Below are 16,510 nucleotides of genomic sequence, written 5' to 3'. Positions count from 1 at the left end.
ATGAGGGAATTATTTCCATTTCTGTGTAGTTCATTGTAGTCTTTGAAATCTTGTAACTTACAGGATGGCCTGTCAGCTCCTCTGGGCTGAGCCCAGCCTCCCCTGTTAGCTGCTGTCATGAAGGAATGTGAAAAATAGGAGGAACCACTGAAGGCAGCAAGAGGAGTGTGCAGAACAGGAATGGACTGTTGAGCCTCCAGGCATTTCCATATAGGCCCCGTGGTTAGGAGCTCACTTCTGAAAACAAAAGCAGGGGAGATATAAAGGAGGAAAAAAAAAATCCATTAATCCTTTGAATCTGTATTTACCTCCTGTGAGTGAACGAGAGCTTTTAAGAAAAATACCTTTTGTCTCATTTTTCTTTAGTATGGAAAGTAAATTTTCAGCCAGAAACTTGAAAGACTTTATCAGTTTTTCCTCCTTCTCTTGAGAACAAAGTGCTATTTCGTCAGACCTTTTATAACTTTAAATGTGAAACTCTCTCCCAGCATCATCGTTTCTGGAGAGAGAATAAAAGCAGTGCTAATGCTGTCATTTCTCACACTTCTTGCTGCTCCCTCTGAAATAATATTTGTTTATATTCTGCAGATACTATGAAAAGAAAGTGGTCAACCCATTGAGTTCCTGCACTGTAGGGTACAGCATTTGGGCATTAGCACCTTTTAGAGGGAAGGTGATAACTGTGCAGAAACGGGTATTTCAGAATCTATAAATAAAATTAATATATTTTAAAGGAACCCCACTAAAGACTTAAGTGGCAACAGCTGAAGGACCTTTTCAGCTGGAACAAATCTGAACTTTTTCTTTCTGCTGTCAAACTGCAACCCCAGTAAATCCTAAATGTTTTTCTGTGGATTTAGTGACTGGGTAGAGTTGCAGTAATTCAAAAGAAATTCATGTCCTTGCCAATGCCCATTAGTCACACTTGCTGGAATTCTGTCTGCTCTGCTCCTAACACCATCTCAATGCCATCTGGATCCCTTAATAGCATCTTCCCAACACATAAGTTTTCTGCTCCATTCAGTATTTTCCTGTTCTGCAATAGCTTTTCCACACGGCCTTGCCCCCTTGGCAGATGGGGCCTCTGTGAGACATGTCCTCATCCGTGCTATCCACAGGCAACCACATAACACAGCTGGGAGCATTAAAAACCAATTAAACCAGGATAAAAGGCTGATGGTGGGGGGAGTTTCCACTGGTTAATTCCACTGAAAAGCTCTGGACTCGGAGAGACTTTTGGAGTGCCTGGATGCTGTTGAAAATGCAACAGATTGCCCCCTTTTTTATTTCTGAGGTAGGAGCAGCCCTGTCTCACGATCTAAGGATTTTAGACAGACTGAAAACACGCAGTGGGATGTCTCCTGATTCTCACAAGTGTCATTTCAGGAGACCTGAGGCTGTAGGTGGGGCTTTTTTTTCCTCATTCCCTTGTCTGATTTGAGATGATGAAACATGCAGTAGAGGCAATATGAAGCTCAGTTTTTAAGAGGGAAAATCCGTGAGGCTGAGCAAATGCCAATGAATCTGTATTCTTGCACTAAATTTGATCTTGTGAAAGGCTGTGGAGGTGGCATCAATTTACCTTATGCCTGTGGAGCCTTCAACTCTTGGTTGTCTGATACAGGAAAATCTTCTAGACAGGTGAAGAGATCTTTGCCAGAGATTAAATATTTTCAAGTTTTCAAACCCCTGTTTGGAGAAGTTAATGAATTCTCCAGAAATTAATTCAAATTATTTCTTCCTGTATCATGAAACTTGACAATGGCATTGATATTTCAGAAAGTAACTGGTGTTTCTTCCTTCCTTGTGGTACAAGGCTGTTTTTAGAATAGACACCAGGTTTTAAGGCCAGGTTGGATGGGACTTGGAGGAATCTGGTTTATTGGAAAGTGTCCCTGCCCATGGTAGGGAGGCTGGAACTGAATGATCTTTAAGGTCCCTTTTAACCCAAACCATTCTGGGCCAAAAATTGAGCTGGTAGATGACTGTGCTGTGCCCAGGTGTTTCTGTACCCTGCTTTTCGTGGTGCTCACATGGATTTGTCTTGGGTTGTTCTCCCTGCCTGAAGGTAACTCCAATATGTAACAAGTGGAGGATTGCAAACTGGTGATAAAATAGCATCACCTCTCTTGTGCAGGTGTTCCTGGAGAGAAAAGGCACAAGGAGTGTGCACCAAGGCTGCCTTTGTGGATGCTGGTGCATCCCAAAGCAGTGCACAACCATCCCTGTAAGTGAACTTCATGAAAAAAATACGTAAATGAAAAAAATCCAAGTGCCAAGCCAGTAAATATTTTTTCAATATTTGACTTCCATATTTTAACCACCAGCTGCAAACGCTTTGCTGTGTTTATATATAGATAGGATTTCCCTTGCTTCTCTCTCTTTGCCATTGGGAAGGGTTTCCCAGGGGACTGGGAAGCAAAGCTCTGGAATAGCACAAACTGTTTGCTAATGGTTCTGAATGCTTTCCCACTGGAGATCCAGGACACTTAACAGTGTTAAAAATAAGATAGGAGAGGGATAAATGGTGCAAGCACTAGTCAGTCCCAAAATCCTCTTGCCACAAGGGTTACAGAAATGTTCTTGTTCCTCAGTGCAGGGGAAGCAGCAGGTTTTGTCTCTGAAGGAGAACCAGGGAGTGCCCCTGGTTCGATGGGCTGGCCTTGCCCAGAGCATGGCAGGAAGCCCTAGAGCCCTACATTGTGTCAGGAAAGGAGGATGTCCCCATAGCTGGGACACTGGGAAGGAGCAGCCACCTGGGGGGTGAGCCCAAGGCCATGCTCAGGGAGGAGAGGCTGTGACCCTCAGCTCAGGGGTGCTCCTGTGCCTGTTGCAGGTGGTTCTGGAGAATAAAAGACTCCAGGATGATCTTATTGTGGCCTTTCAGTACCTAAAGGGACTACAAGAGAGTTGAAAAGGGACTTTTGACCATGGCATGCAGTGGCAGCACAAGGAGAAATGGCTTCCAAGTGACACAGTCCAGGGCTAGAGGGGAAATTGAGAGGAAATTCTTCCCTGTGAGGCTGGGGAGGCCCTGGCACAGCTTGCCCAGAGAAGCTGAGGCTGCCACATCCCTGGAAGTGTCCAGGGTTGGATGGGGCTTGGAGTAACCTGGGATAGGGGAAGGTGTGCCTGCCATGGCAGAGTGAGGAACTAAATGATTTTTATTGTCCCTTCCACCACGAACCATTTCAGGATTCTGTGATATCTGCTGCCTGACTGGGAGTGCCCCGGGCTTTAAATCACCGTGTGCTCAGCAGCAAGGCACAAAGGGCACAAACAGATTATTGAATCCTAAAATTGCAGGTGAAATAGCACAAAAACATAATGGCTTGAATCTACCCTCATCACAGCTGTGTGTCAGGTCTTTGGGAAATGTTTTCTGGCTGCTGCTGTGAGTGATTTTCAAAGGGCAACTGAGAGGCCTGATCTTAAACCTCCCCAAGAAGACAAGTTCTGCAGGCAGATAACAGCAGCATCACACTGTTTGTGAGGCTGGATGGGGAGAAATTTGTTCCCAATTAAAATTCAGCATGTCAAGGATGGAGAAGGTACTGATGAGAGTCCTGTGTCTGGCTCTGACCTTTCAGGAGCTGTTGCGCTGTTGTTCCTCAGAGAAGAGCGTTGCTCTCCTCGCGGCCTGTTCTGCAATCCATTTAGAAATGCATCGTTAAAAGCATTAATTCCACTTTGAATTTCCATTTTTCCTGACCTTTTCAGTCTCCTGCTGTAGCATCCTCCTTCCCCACTAGCTTGGTGCCTCTTGTGAAAGTTATTGATGATATTTTTTAATGGCCTGGACAGTGCTAAAGCTGTTCCTCGGCATTTTAGAGGCTTCCAAGAGCAGAAAAAATGAGACTTCATAATATTTGAAAATTGCCAGCAGGGGTCAGGCTTACAAATAATTTAAGCAATCCAAGCTGCATATTTATAAGGGAGAATTTCTGTGCTGAACATGATGTAGATCAACCTGCTTCTATGGAAAAGTTTGGAATTGTTGCCAAATGAATAGGAGAGATGACTTCTTCCTTGTACCTGAAATTGCTGTTGCATAATTTTGGGATATTGGCAGATGGTTGCATACTTTATTGTATGGTGCAAGGATTTGCAGCTTAATTTAGATAATTTAAAAGTATTAAGCAAGATAATTAATTTTTAAAGACTATTCTGAGAAAAGGCTCCTGAGAAAATTGAATCTAAAGATCAGTGTTATTCTATATTAGTTGCACAATTAATCCCAAGAAGTTAACATGTAGAAGGGGGAGGGTCTTGAAGGAGCATCAGGATTTTGTACTCTTTACTTAAATGCAAGCAAAAATTTTGTTTCCAATCTTGTATACATATATCTCCTGCCTAACGAGTTTGATAGAGTTCTCTGAAGGATTCACCAGTCACTTGTCTAAGGCTGGTATGGTTGATTTAATATATTTGACCTTTCAAAAAGTTTTGAGCCAAAGGTCATGAAGAAACTTTGATGGAATAAAAAAAGGAGATTCTTTGTTGGGTTGATAAGAATATATAAACCCTAGAGGTCTGGCTGTCCCAATGTACTGTCTGTGGGAGTGGCCAGTGGTGGGTGCCCATGTGAACAGGACAGAACATCTGGGTACCTTGCCAGGAGGCTCTCCTGGCTTCCTGTGCCTTGTCTCCAGAATTTCCTGAGCCAGAGATAAACAAGATGTTTTTTACTTTGTAAAACTTCATGTATTTTTCTTCCGTTATTTTGCTTATGTAATACAAAGTTAAAATATGGAAAATCAAAGAATAAATGTTTTCACAATGCTGAGGGTTTTTCCACTGGGTCCTAGAATGGTTTTAATTTGGAATTGGGAACTTGTCCAACACAGAAAAGGGGTTTGTGAGTAGTGAGGTGGCAGAATTTGAGATAATAAGAAATTATTCAGCTTATCAGAGCATTCAGAATTTCAGAAGAAATCTTAGGATGCTGCTTGAGATGGGAGATGAAGTTGCATGTCAATAATTGCCAAACCCATGCACATAAGAAAAGACACCCTTACTTTTACTCCCACAACAGAGAGCTCTAAATGAGCTGTTGTCACTCAAGAAAGACATCTTACATTATTGTGAACAGCTTTCTGAAAATATCAGGTATGCTTCATAGTTAAGCATACAAATAAAATACTAGAAGCTGTTGGAAAGGAAGTTGAGAATAAAGCAGAAATCCTCATTGTACCACTGGACATATCTGAGTGCTCTTTGTAGTTCCAGCTTATTTCACATCAAAAAGTCTATAAAAAACTTGATGGAATAAGGAAGAACAATAAAAATATGGAATATCCTTGGTATGAAGGAAGACTAAACTGAGATTCTTCAGGAAATAATAGAGGAGGCCTGTACTGTGGTGTGGAGAGGGGAGTGTGGTACAATTATTCACAACTTTTTATAGCAGAACTAACGGGCACTCAGTGAAATAATCACATGTGAAATATAAAACAAACTGAACTAATTTTTCATACAGCACATAATTAAATTGTGGAACTTACTGCCAAGGAGTATTGTGAAGGCCAAAAGTATAAATCAGATCAAAAAGAGATTTGATGCCTCATGGAGGATTTAGCTGCTGGTGGTTATTAAACATGATGGTCTAGACTCAATCTGTGGTTCAGAAGGTATCCAAGCTGAACTTGCTTTATATTCAAATTGTATTTTTTTAATGTACTTTTACAAATTACAGTCTCATCATATAAACACGTCACTTTTGACCATATGTTTTAGCTGCCTCAGTAGTGCAGTTTTGTGGTACTGAATGCAGGAATAATCTGACACTGTTTCTGGTTTCATGCTTTACTTGATTATTTGTGGTGGGACTGTGCAGGGACACCCAAAGTCTGTTAATTTTCCCTTCTTCTCCAGGTTGAAAATTGAGGAGCTGGAAGCTGAGCGCAGCAAGCTGGCAGAGGAGAACAGATCTCTGGAAATGCAGCTGGAGAAGCTCACTCTGCAGGTAGGAGTGTGGAGGTCCAGAGCAGCTGGAGAGCCTGGCGTGGTCCATGTGCCGTGACTGTTCTAGCAGATGTGCCTGAGTGCTCCCAGCACGGAGCTTCCCTCCCCTCCATCTGGGCAAGGCACCTTTGGGCAGCCTGTGCTGACTGCACTGCCACACCTGTGTTTCTGACCATGCCATCAGAGAGGTTTGATGTCAGCTGTAATCACACAGATTCAGTTGTCTTGTTGGATGACTCTCTCTAGGACTTCACTTCTTGCAGCCTTAAAAATTGGTCCATGTTAAGTATCTCCACCACTAGAAGTTGTCTGTCCCCAAATTAATTCATGTCAAAGTGGGAGCATAGACAGAGTTGAACAGCATGGAGGGGATGGGAAATTTTGAGCTTTGTTGGTGTTGAAGTCTCATCTCTGCTGGTATCAGCGATGGAAAGAGACCACCTCAGCAGGGAGGGGTTTTCCAAGCCAGGAACCATCCGTGCTGTTGAGGGGATGAGCTGGCAGCATCCACAGACCTGGAGAGCAGAAGGTGTGGAGTCAGGAGGATGGGAGGTGTGTTCCTTTTGCTGTGCTGCTCTGTGTGTTTTGCCTTTTCCTAGTGCTGTCCTCTAGGGCAGAAGGTGTTCAGCTTTTCACTCGGGATAAATCTGTGAAATCCCACCTGCAGCAGAGAAGTGGACTGGCTGTTCACTTTGTTGTCACTCTAGGAACAGGTTTCCTCTGCAGAGAAAGGGCAGGGGAGTTGCTTCAAGCTTTTGTGGTGTTTCCTATTTGAAAGATGCTGAAGCAAACAAGAACTTGACCCTGTTGGTTCAATCAAAGCCCACCCACCCTTCTTGAAGAAGGGGTGTTATCTCTTCCTTCTTTTCTCTCTGATGTGCTGAACAATTTGTCATTGTAGCATTCTCTTAATTTTTCTTTCTTTTTATCTTTATCTTTCCCATTTTTTTGCAAATTGCTTTATGGTAGAAAACCTGCAGGTTTGAAATTACCCAGATTTCAGCTAGACCATTGATTTTATCTTGACACCTATTAGACGTGAATCAAAATTTTTTTTTTATTTTTATAACCCTGGAGACAGGGGAAGTGACAGCTTTGATAAAGCAGCGAGCTAAGAGCTGCTGAGCATCTCTGCTGAGCCATGTTTAGTATGAAACCTGTCACCCTGCTCTCCTTTAATTGGGTTTCAGTCATCAGAAGGAGATGAAAGCTTTGGGCCGGTGTTTGGATGCTTAGGTCTCCAAGAAACACACAAGCAGCTTTGGTTTCAGAGCAGATTACAGCTCAGGTCATGGTTAATCTGCCTACATGGTCTTAGAGTGGTTTCTGGCTTTCCAAGAAGCCTGACCAGAGGAATTTCCTATTTTATTTGTGGTATCTCAAATATCACAAAGATCTGCTTTGTTTGTTCGTACAAAGATGAACCAAGTGACTTGAGATGCCAAGTCTTGAATAGCAGGTCTAGGAAAGAGAAATCTTTGAGTTAGTGAGCTGAATTCAGGTAATGATGCTCTTCCATCTCCCTTGCCAAGGCTGAGGACATGGCTTTAACTCCTTATTTAACAGGAGGTAGCTCCCCCTGTCCCTAAAGTCTCACTTCACTTGTGTCTTAGAGGACTTGATGCCTAAAGTAGTTTTTTCAAAAGAGAGGGAGTAGGGAGAAAAGCACAAGTACAGGAATATGTCAGCTGAATGCTAAAGTGTCAGTATTGATCAGTGTGTGCCCACCTGAATGGCCAAGAACTCCTCAGAGGGAAAAACATCAGCATTCCCTATTTTTATTCACCCTGTGAATCAAATACTTTGACAGGCCAAGCTTAAAATGACTCTTTTTATAAACACATTGAAAGAAGGTTTGTTGGAGTGAGAACCCACAAAGTTAAGGATAAGCTTAGAAATTCACTTCTATCAGTGCTGAGCAAATATGCTGAAAATGTCATTATGCACTCAGATAAGGTCACTGAAGTGTTTCTAGTTTGACATGTTATTTATTCCCACCTCTGAAAGAAGTCATTGGGAAATGATGGGTTAAAATAAAGTCTGTATCATGAAGGGAAAAAAAAGCAAGACAAACTACATACAGAAGTCACAAGGAAGTTTTACTGAACAGGAAGATAACTAAAACCACAAAAATGGGAGAAGCATGGCTTCAAATCAAATAAAGATGTAAGAGAAGGGGCTGACATTAAACCAGGTAGAATGAGGGTGATTTCTGACAAATCCTTATCTGCAGTTCCTTGTAAAATAAAACCTCTGACTCCTGGAATTGTATCTGCTAAAGGAAAGATATGTAGAAGGGACATATTAAAGTTGGGAATTTGGAAGGGACAGGTTGTAGAATTAAGGCTCTGAGTGCTTTACACTGAACTGAATCTGTTGAGTTCACAAAGTTTTGTTTGGTGCATGAAGTGGGAGAGATATAGCTAATAATTTGTAATTAAAAATGTCAGTTTGAATGTATTGAGGTGTGGAAAGGAGTAGAGTTTCAAAAATGTTTGTCTCCAAATCACAGAATTAGGTTGAAAAAGACCTCAGGTCATTGAATCCAACCTATGACCCAACACCACCAGACCACGTCTGTCAACCAGACCATGGCACTGAGTGCCATGTCCAGGCTTTCCCTAAACACCTCCAGGAATGGCAAATCCACCGCTTCTCTGGGCAGCCCATTCCAATGTCTAATCTCCATTTCTGTGAAGAACCTCCTCCTCTCACATCCTTTTGTATCTGAATATTGGCACAGGAATTTTGCTGATTCCTGCACAGAAGCCCACTTTGTGAGCAAGGAGACCCCGATGGACTGGGCAGAGGGCAAATGAGCACCTGGAAAGGTGTTTTTGCTGTGTGACTCACACTCCTTGAGCTCAGTATTAGCAAGTGAACTGAGGTGCTGATATCTCTCCTCTCCACAGCCATATAACATCTGACATCTTTTTGTATTCTGTGCTTGTGTGGGGACAGCTTGAATTATGCCTGAAGGTGTTTTCCACCTCCACACACCCTGTCTTCCAAAACCCCTTGCTTCCTGACACCTAGCTGCAGGCTGCATTGATTTTCCTTCACTGGTATAAAGACTTTAGCATGGATATCACTCACTGGCCAGGTCTTTACCGCTAATGAAAACCTCAGATTACAAAAACACAGGAGATGTAGAGCTGTAGAGAAATGACACCCGGTTGAGACTGCCTCCCTGGTGCCCTGGATGTTATCTTAAGGAAAACATTTGAAACCCTGGCTCAGGAGAGGGATTCAAATAATATGAAAAGAGTGGGTTTAAACACACAATTTTATCTCATCTCCTCTACCCTTCTTCCTTTTGATGAAGCAAAAAAAACATTTCCAAGAAACCTGAGCTGCTGCTACTTGGCCCATGGTGGGCAGGCTGAGATTTCAGAGAAAGGCTTGGTAGGTTTGTTATCTGAAATGATCTGGACCATCTTCCAGAGGTGCTGGTGGAAAAGTGCAGCTTGCTGCCAGGAACAAAAGAGACTGATCAAATCAGTGCTTTTTGGATAAAGTGGGAGGAAGGAGTTGTGAGGAGTGTTCAATTAGCATTTCTTACTGCTAGGAGCCCTGTGTTTACAGGCAACCAAGCGGATGTGAAGTGTTCCTTATGCAAATACTACTCTCCTGCTTTTCCTGCTCTCCTCTACTCTTCCAGCTGAAGAAGAGATTCTTCAAGGTTGGCTGCTTCAAGGAAGATTGATTAAAATCAGCTGCAGTTTGACTTAATTGGATCCATATGCTTGGAGAGGGAGCAGGACTAGTTAAAGTCCTCATAATTAGTTCACAGCTGGTTGGTGAGAAAAATGAAACTCCAGTTAGAGTTTAGATAAGTGGATCTGTATGGATAAAAGGCAAGTAGATGGGTGGTTTTTTTTCACATTGAGATATGTTTGGGCTTGAAAATCACCTCTAGTCCCATAGCCAAGCTGGCAGCCTAATCCCTTTGAGCATGTGCATGTGTATTTATGAGGCTAAATGGAAAGAGTCTGTATTTTCTGGCTTGTTTCTGAGTAAAAAGAATCATCTGTGCATGCTGGCAGTCAAGAAAACCTAATAGAAAACTGGGAGAGGATCTCAGGAGTAGACAAAACCCAACAAGGGCAGTTTGTCTGTGGGAAAGGGTCATGACTTGGCACAAACTCTGGGTTGTCCAACGTTGATTGCCATGTCCCTGCTCACAGTAGTTACTGGTTGTGTTTAGCCTCTCAGCAAGTCAGCAATAAGACAACAATGCTCTCAAAAATGCAGTATTATTCATACATATTGAAATGATTGATTTTTGCCTATTATTTCAAAGCTCAGAAAGAGCTGTATAGTGTGAGGACAGTCATCAGAAAGCTTACCCCAGACAGAAGCTGGAATTTATGTTAAACTTTGCTGTTAGAATGGAAGGAATTGAATTGCCTGTAATGGTGTCCTTAAGGGAAGTGCCTGCTGGGTTTAGTTCTCCAGAAGTGAGATGTCCATGAATGATAGAAGTGCTGGACATCCAGAGCATTCACATGTTTCTCTTTCCCCTTACCTCTGCAACCTTTGTGGTTGGGCTGGCCTTCTTCTTCTGGTGCTGTATTTTGAGGGAATAACAAAGCATCTGGGAGCTGTACCCCAGGGGAAGGTGGACAGAGAATGTTTCTCCTCTTTAATCATTAATGGCTCATTTTATGGTTAGGGCTTTGGCAGCTGGGCAGTGACTGGCTTGGAGTTAAGAACCCAAGAGAAAGCTGAGGTCATTTAACAGTTTAACTGTTCATTTTGTGACCAGTAAAGAATGATGAATGAATCATTTACACTGTTATAAAACTTAAAAGGACATAGTCAACCTTTCAAGGTTCTCTAATTGACCTCTCAAATGCCCACATTCTTCCTGGATTATCTCCATCCCTTTTCACAGACTTCCTGTCCTTTTTTCTTCATCTGTGCATGCTGAGGTCTGTGTTAGCCTCTGTGGCACAGCTGGCCCCTGTTGAAAACCTCACCTAAGTTCAGCCTTTTTTTTTTTTTTTTTTCTTTTATTTTTTTCCCCTCCTAGAAGGCTTCTTTATCTGGTTCTGGGCAACTCACTTGGCATGTCTTCAGTCAGGTACTGCTTTTGGCAAGGTGTAGGAACAAATTTGTGTGTACTCCAGAGGGACTTAATTATGAGATAGAATAACTGAGAGCGTACAGCAGGAGATCTGTAAAGAGAAGATGAAGAGAAGTGCAGGTCCAGGACTGCAGAAGGTTGGATCAGATTGTGCTGCCCACTCATCCAGTGCATCGAGTTCATGGGAGCATGTGGGAGGGGATTGGGAGCAGAGTGATTTGTGATCCATTCCACAGACTCCTGGATTTGATAAGCAATAAGCTCATCTTTTACAGGCGAAGCTTATCTTCTAAATTTCACAGGCAGCAGCAGGTCTGCTCAAGTGTTTATATGCAGAGACCATGCTGGGGATCACTACACAGTTTTGCTTAAAACAGCAACAAAAAACATGTGATAAACAGACATCATGGGTATTAATTTATGACAGCTCAGATGTGTGTAATGCTTGCATAAAACAGGGGAGAATATTCTCACAGGAAGCTGGCTTTGATTGAAGAAGGGACCAATGAGTCTGATTCTGGGGATGACAACAGCAGTGGGGATGGGATGGCACAGGCAGTAGCGTGCCAGGGGCAGAGGAGCACTGTGGAGTCATGTCCTGGTGGGTGGTCTGAGCAACACCTGTGCTCTTACACCACCTTCACTTCAATTATCTCTTGAACTGGGTAGGAGAAACTAAACCTGAGCTGCTCTGCTGTGTGGGTGTCCCTGGTGTTCACAGGGAGCTGCTAAGGGGATGTGCTGAAGTGGCACCCAAATGAATGTGAGGGAAAAGAGCTTCCCCTGTAATGCACCCATAAATTGCTGGAAGGATTATATGTGTTATTTGGGAAAAAACATTGTGTATCTAATGCCATGTGGATTAGGTACTACAGGAAATCCCAGAACTGGAGTAAAATGGAAGGAGTGTAGAACCTGCTGTGAGCCAGCCCCTGGGGATTACGTGACACTGAATTAGCTGGGGCTATGCAAATATTTGTACATGTTAATTCTGAATACCTTGCTGTTATTAGAATTAACAGAAATTAGAAACATTCCACGGGAGCAGAAAGGAGAAGCATAAACATGTCATTTACTTGTAGGTTTGTCATTAGGTGGTTCAAGGAGAAGCTGTTTGATGGCCTTGGTGGCCCTGATAAATGTGATGTGCAAAGTGGATGTCGAATGAAACAAGGACAGGCACAGAACAGACTTGCTAATGTTTGTTAACATCAGGCACCACAAGTGCATAGGTTCACATTTGTGCTGGAAAATTTTACCAACATGCCCTTTAAAAAAATTTTTTTAAAGTAATTCACACATTGAATATTAAACACCTGAAGCTCTATAAATTCTACTGCCAGAGCTGCCACCGTATTGTTTATTTCATGCAGCACCTTTCTCAAAGTTCTGCAGAAACTGATTAACATTTGCATAATACATTTAACACGAAAATCCAGAATAAATTCATTAATGTTCTCCTGCCACTACCCTTGAAAATATCAGCAGCTGTGTGGCATCACAAAGCTCATTAGATGAGCAGAGGGGGAGGAAGGGTGAGCGCTGGATTTTCCTGAGCAGCTCTGAAACAGGAAAGGTCAGTGCACTGAGTGTCAGCACCTGAGCAGCAGCATGGGGAGCTCAGAGCAGGCAGGGAGAGCTGGGCCATGGGAAATGTCCTGCTGGAAAAGGTCGCTGTACCACTACACAGGAAGCGTGAACTTTAGGAGGTGCCATCCATGCTGGAGTTGAAAAATTGAGCACAAAATGCAGACGAGGATGCTGCTACACTAAGGAGGAAGCTGCTCCTACAGCACGTGTGTTCTGCAGGGGCAAGCAGCAGGAATATGAGGAAGATGGCTTGGAACAAACCTTGGTTTTCTGAACGGGTGTTGCAGAGTAAATGGTGATGTTTTAAAAGTCGTGCAAGGCTTGGTTGCACGGCACCAGACCACTAAATCTGGGGTGTGTGCACTGCCTTCATGGGAATGACGGGACAGAGACACCACTCTTGTTGGTGCTCTTGTATAGTAAAAAGAGCAACAGTATACAAATATTAGTCATTTCAGCTACAACTTCACATTCCACCCAAAAACTTACAATGTGTCAAGTAGTACTAAGTAGCAACTCCAGAAGGCTTCTGTGTGTTTCACTGATCCCGAGAATCACCCTGTGGGTGAACGCCAAGGCTGATGAGACAGAAACAATCATTTTAAAATGAGACTTTTAAACTCCTCTAATCTTACCTCTCTCACAAAGAAAAAGCAAAGTTTCAGGAAGCAATAAGAGTGACTGTCCCTTTATAGTTTTCTTGTTTTCCTCTGTAGTCATTCAGTGGCACAAATTAGTTTTCAATTGTTCTTTCTTCATTTTCTATTATTTTTCTGCTGGTTTGAATTCTGCTTCCATGTCACAGAAACAAAGCAAAAATGTCATTTAGACCTGCGTAACGCAAATAACGCTTTGCAAGGTTTGTTTACTGAAGCTTTGTGCTTTCCCTCAGACTTTTATGAGTACCTTGTCCATGAGTTGCAGCTCTCTCCACGTTAGGCTTTGAGTTTTTCATTACTCATTACCATTTCAGCCTTTGGTTGATGAACCAATTATTTCTGAGTTTTTGATTAATACAAAGTAATAGGTCACAGTTTCATGCTGCCCTTGTCTTTGCCATTTCTGTTGTGGTCTGGTTTTGTAAAGTCCACGTTTTCAGTAATATTCTTCATCAGTTTTAGTCTTTTGTTACTCTGGTTGTGGTGGTGTATTTTTCCTCTTCTTCTTGGTATATGTAAAACTTGACACCATCTCTAGGAGACAAAAGGCCAGAATGTGTCACTCAGATTATGGAAAAGAAATAAGTCTGAGTTTAATGTTTTCTCTGAGTGCATGATGAGGGGAAGAGGAAAAATCTGCCTGTGTCATGTCATAGTGAAGAGTAGGTAGTGTTTGTGATGATGTTAAAATATACATGAGGAAACGGGGAGATGCTCTGAGCTGAGGCACTGGTGGGGGGTGGCAGTGTGCATCAGAGAAACACATTTTTGTGTGACCTCTGCCCAGGGGGATTCAAGCATGTGAGATGTTGGTGCATTATCTTACATATCCCAGAAGTCTTCCCTTTGATCAGCCTGACCTACCACCTCTGTGACACTTGGAGGCAGAGATTTACATTATAAAAATGGGTTTTCTCTGAAGAATTTCTTCAAACAGTTGGAAGGAAACTCGACATGCCTCTGTTACTGGGATGTGTGGTATTGCCATTCATCTGGCAGTGCAGGCTTGTGGTGTGCCCAGGTGTAAGTGGGTAGAAGTAAAACCCAATAACAGAGCATTTCTGTCAGCATACCCTGAGCACAGATCATGATGCAGGCCCTTCCTAGCCCAAAGTTAGCTCAATTTCCATTTGCAGTTGTTTGATAAGACTTTAAAGAGACATGGATCCAGACAAGTCAGAAAAAAAGTGATTGTTTTTGACAGCTTTCCTAGCTATATTTGAAAGACAGGTAACAGTGGAATGGAAGATGATGCCTAATTTAGGTAGAAAGGCTGTTCTGTTTAAATGAGGATGGACAAGTTGGAGTGGCAGGCTAAGTGAAGTGCTGTGGGAAGAGCATCCCCTTCATCTTTTTTAAAAAAATGAGCAGTGTCCCATGAGGGGGTTCTGTGTGTTCAGGAGGGGTGTCTGGAAAGCCCAGTTGTGTTCCATGCAGATGGGAGGGCTCCCAGGTGATCCATCACAGCCATGCTCACCCGAGCATGGGGCTCAGCTCCATCAGGAACTCTGCTGTTTCCTCTGATCAGTATTTAAACCCTGCATTTCCTAAATGATGCAGCAGCTCTGTGCCTGTTCTTTGCATTTTTGGCAGGACATTTAAAACAAAATAAAAATTCCCTGAAAGCTGTTGTGCATGTTGGACATGACAGAAGATGTTCAGTTGAGATTGTGACCTTTCAGAACAAAGACACTCCTTTTTTTTTTCATTGTGCTTCTGGCTCTAGTAAGATGAAAAACTTGAAAAAGCAGTAACATGAAGGCTGTGCAGCAAGGATGAGCTCTCCAGAGGTCCTCTTGTGTATTTTTGGTCATCTTCCAGTGGATGCATTCTTTCTCTCTGTGCAGTGCTACCACAGTTCCAGTCAGTAGTAATTACAGAAATTTTCTCATTTTTATGAGTAGAGGGATGTGAGAAGCTGTTGACAGCAGTCTGCAAGGGAGCTCAGCTGTGGAGCTGCTTTCCCTCTAGATCCATCACAGCCAAAGCTGCTGACCTTAAGGTTATTTCCCAAGGAGTCAGGGCTGGCTCAGAGGTCAGTCTGTTCATTGTCCAAGGAAAAGTGTGATTAGATATGTGTGAGCTCTTATGATTAATATTAATGTGGTGGAGCTGCCTGAGCATTTAAATACAACACTGGGGAATTTAATATTTTATATATGTATATATATGTTTGCAGACAATTATTAGAATGCATGTCAATGTATTTAAATGTAGACATGACTTGATGTAGATGGGTGTAAAATAGGAATATCACATACACTGGCTCAACAGAATCCAGCTGGAGTGTGGTCAGAGGGATGGCAAAGGTGGCCAAACAGGGAGGGAAATGCCTGCTCAGGAGGGAGAACTGACAGTGGGTGTGGGCTGAGGCTTCTTCCTTGGATATGCTACAACCAGCATGTCAGACTGTGCCCATCAGGCTCACAGAAGCTGAAATGGAGGAGGGGGCAGTATTGGAGACATTCCTTAGCATCCTCTTCAGGTGATGGGGGGAAGGAATAGTGATTGTATGGCGTGAATGATTTCCCCAGTGCTGCCAAGTGGCTGTGCCATGGTGGCACATAGACAGTAACTTCTACAGCCAAACAGTTTGAGGATTGAATATCAGTGTCTTTTGCCTTTCCTGCTTTCTCAAGGTCTCTGACATCTTCTGACACTGCTTAGAAGACAGATCTGTGTCTGTATCTGGAGGTTTTTGTGTGGTCCATTCTCTCAAGCATCCTAGAGAAAAACACTGGACATGCTGCAAACAGACGTGTCGGTCAATTTACCAAGTGTATTCCTCCTAAGCCTACGCTCTCATCCTTCCCATTTTAGTTCCTTGACTGTTTCGTTCAACTTAATACTCTTTACTGATGTTTCCTGCTTGCAGGGGATCAAAAAGGTAGTCTGAGTCCTTTAGATATGTGTGAAAGTTAGAGATTATGCCCTTCTACCAGTTTACTCAATGATAACTTGAAAACTTGTGTCTGGGCAAGACTGCTTCTGAAGTATTTATTTCTTCAAGCAGGCAGCTCAGGATAATGTTGAATTTGCTGGTTGGAGCAGTTAACTCAAAGCTGTTCACAATCCAATAGATTGCCCCATAGCCTTTCCTCTTATTGTTTCAGTTTATCCACAAATCTCTCTTACTCTTGTAAAATTGAAATGAAGATGAGACGACTGTCCCCATCTGAAAAGATGTCGGTGCTGCTTGAAGTCTCCT

At 42.7% G+C, this 16,510-nt stretch overlaps 1 protein-coding gene across 5 annotated transcripts in view; it reads left to right on the top strand.

Moving 5' to 3' along the window:
* Window positions 1–16,510, top strand: part of MAD1L1 (mitotic arrest deficient 1 like 1) — a 352,882-nt gene that overhangs the window by 189,237 nt on the left and 147,135 nt on the right. For all 5 annotated transcript variants that reach the window (XM_053957712.1, XM_053957708.1, XM_053957710.1 and 2 more), the window contains one exon: window positions 5,875–5,965. In XM_053957712.1, the coding sequence (XP_053813687.1) occupies window positions 5,875–5,965 (91 nt within the window). The remainder of the gene's footprint in view (window positions 1–5,874; window positions 5,966–16,510) is intronic.

This window comes from Vidua chalybeata, chromosome 16, assembly GCF_026979565.1.
Source record: "Vidua chalybeata isolate OUT-0048 chromosome 16, bVidCha1 merged haplotype, whole genome shotgun sequence".
In the NCBI taxonomy this organism is placed as follows: Eukaryota; Metazoa; Chordata; class Aves; order Passeriformes; family Viduidae; genus Vidua; species Vidua chalybeata.
The sequence above is the reverse complement of the archived record's forward strand: the minus strand, read 5'-3'. Positions and strand labels throughout refer to the sequence as shown.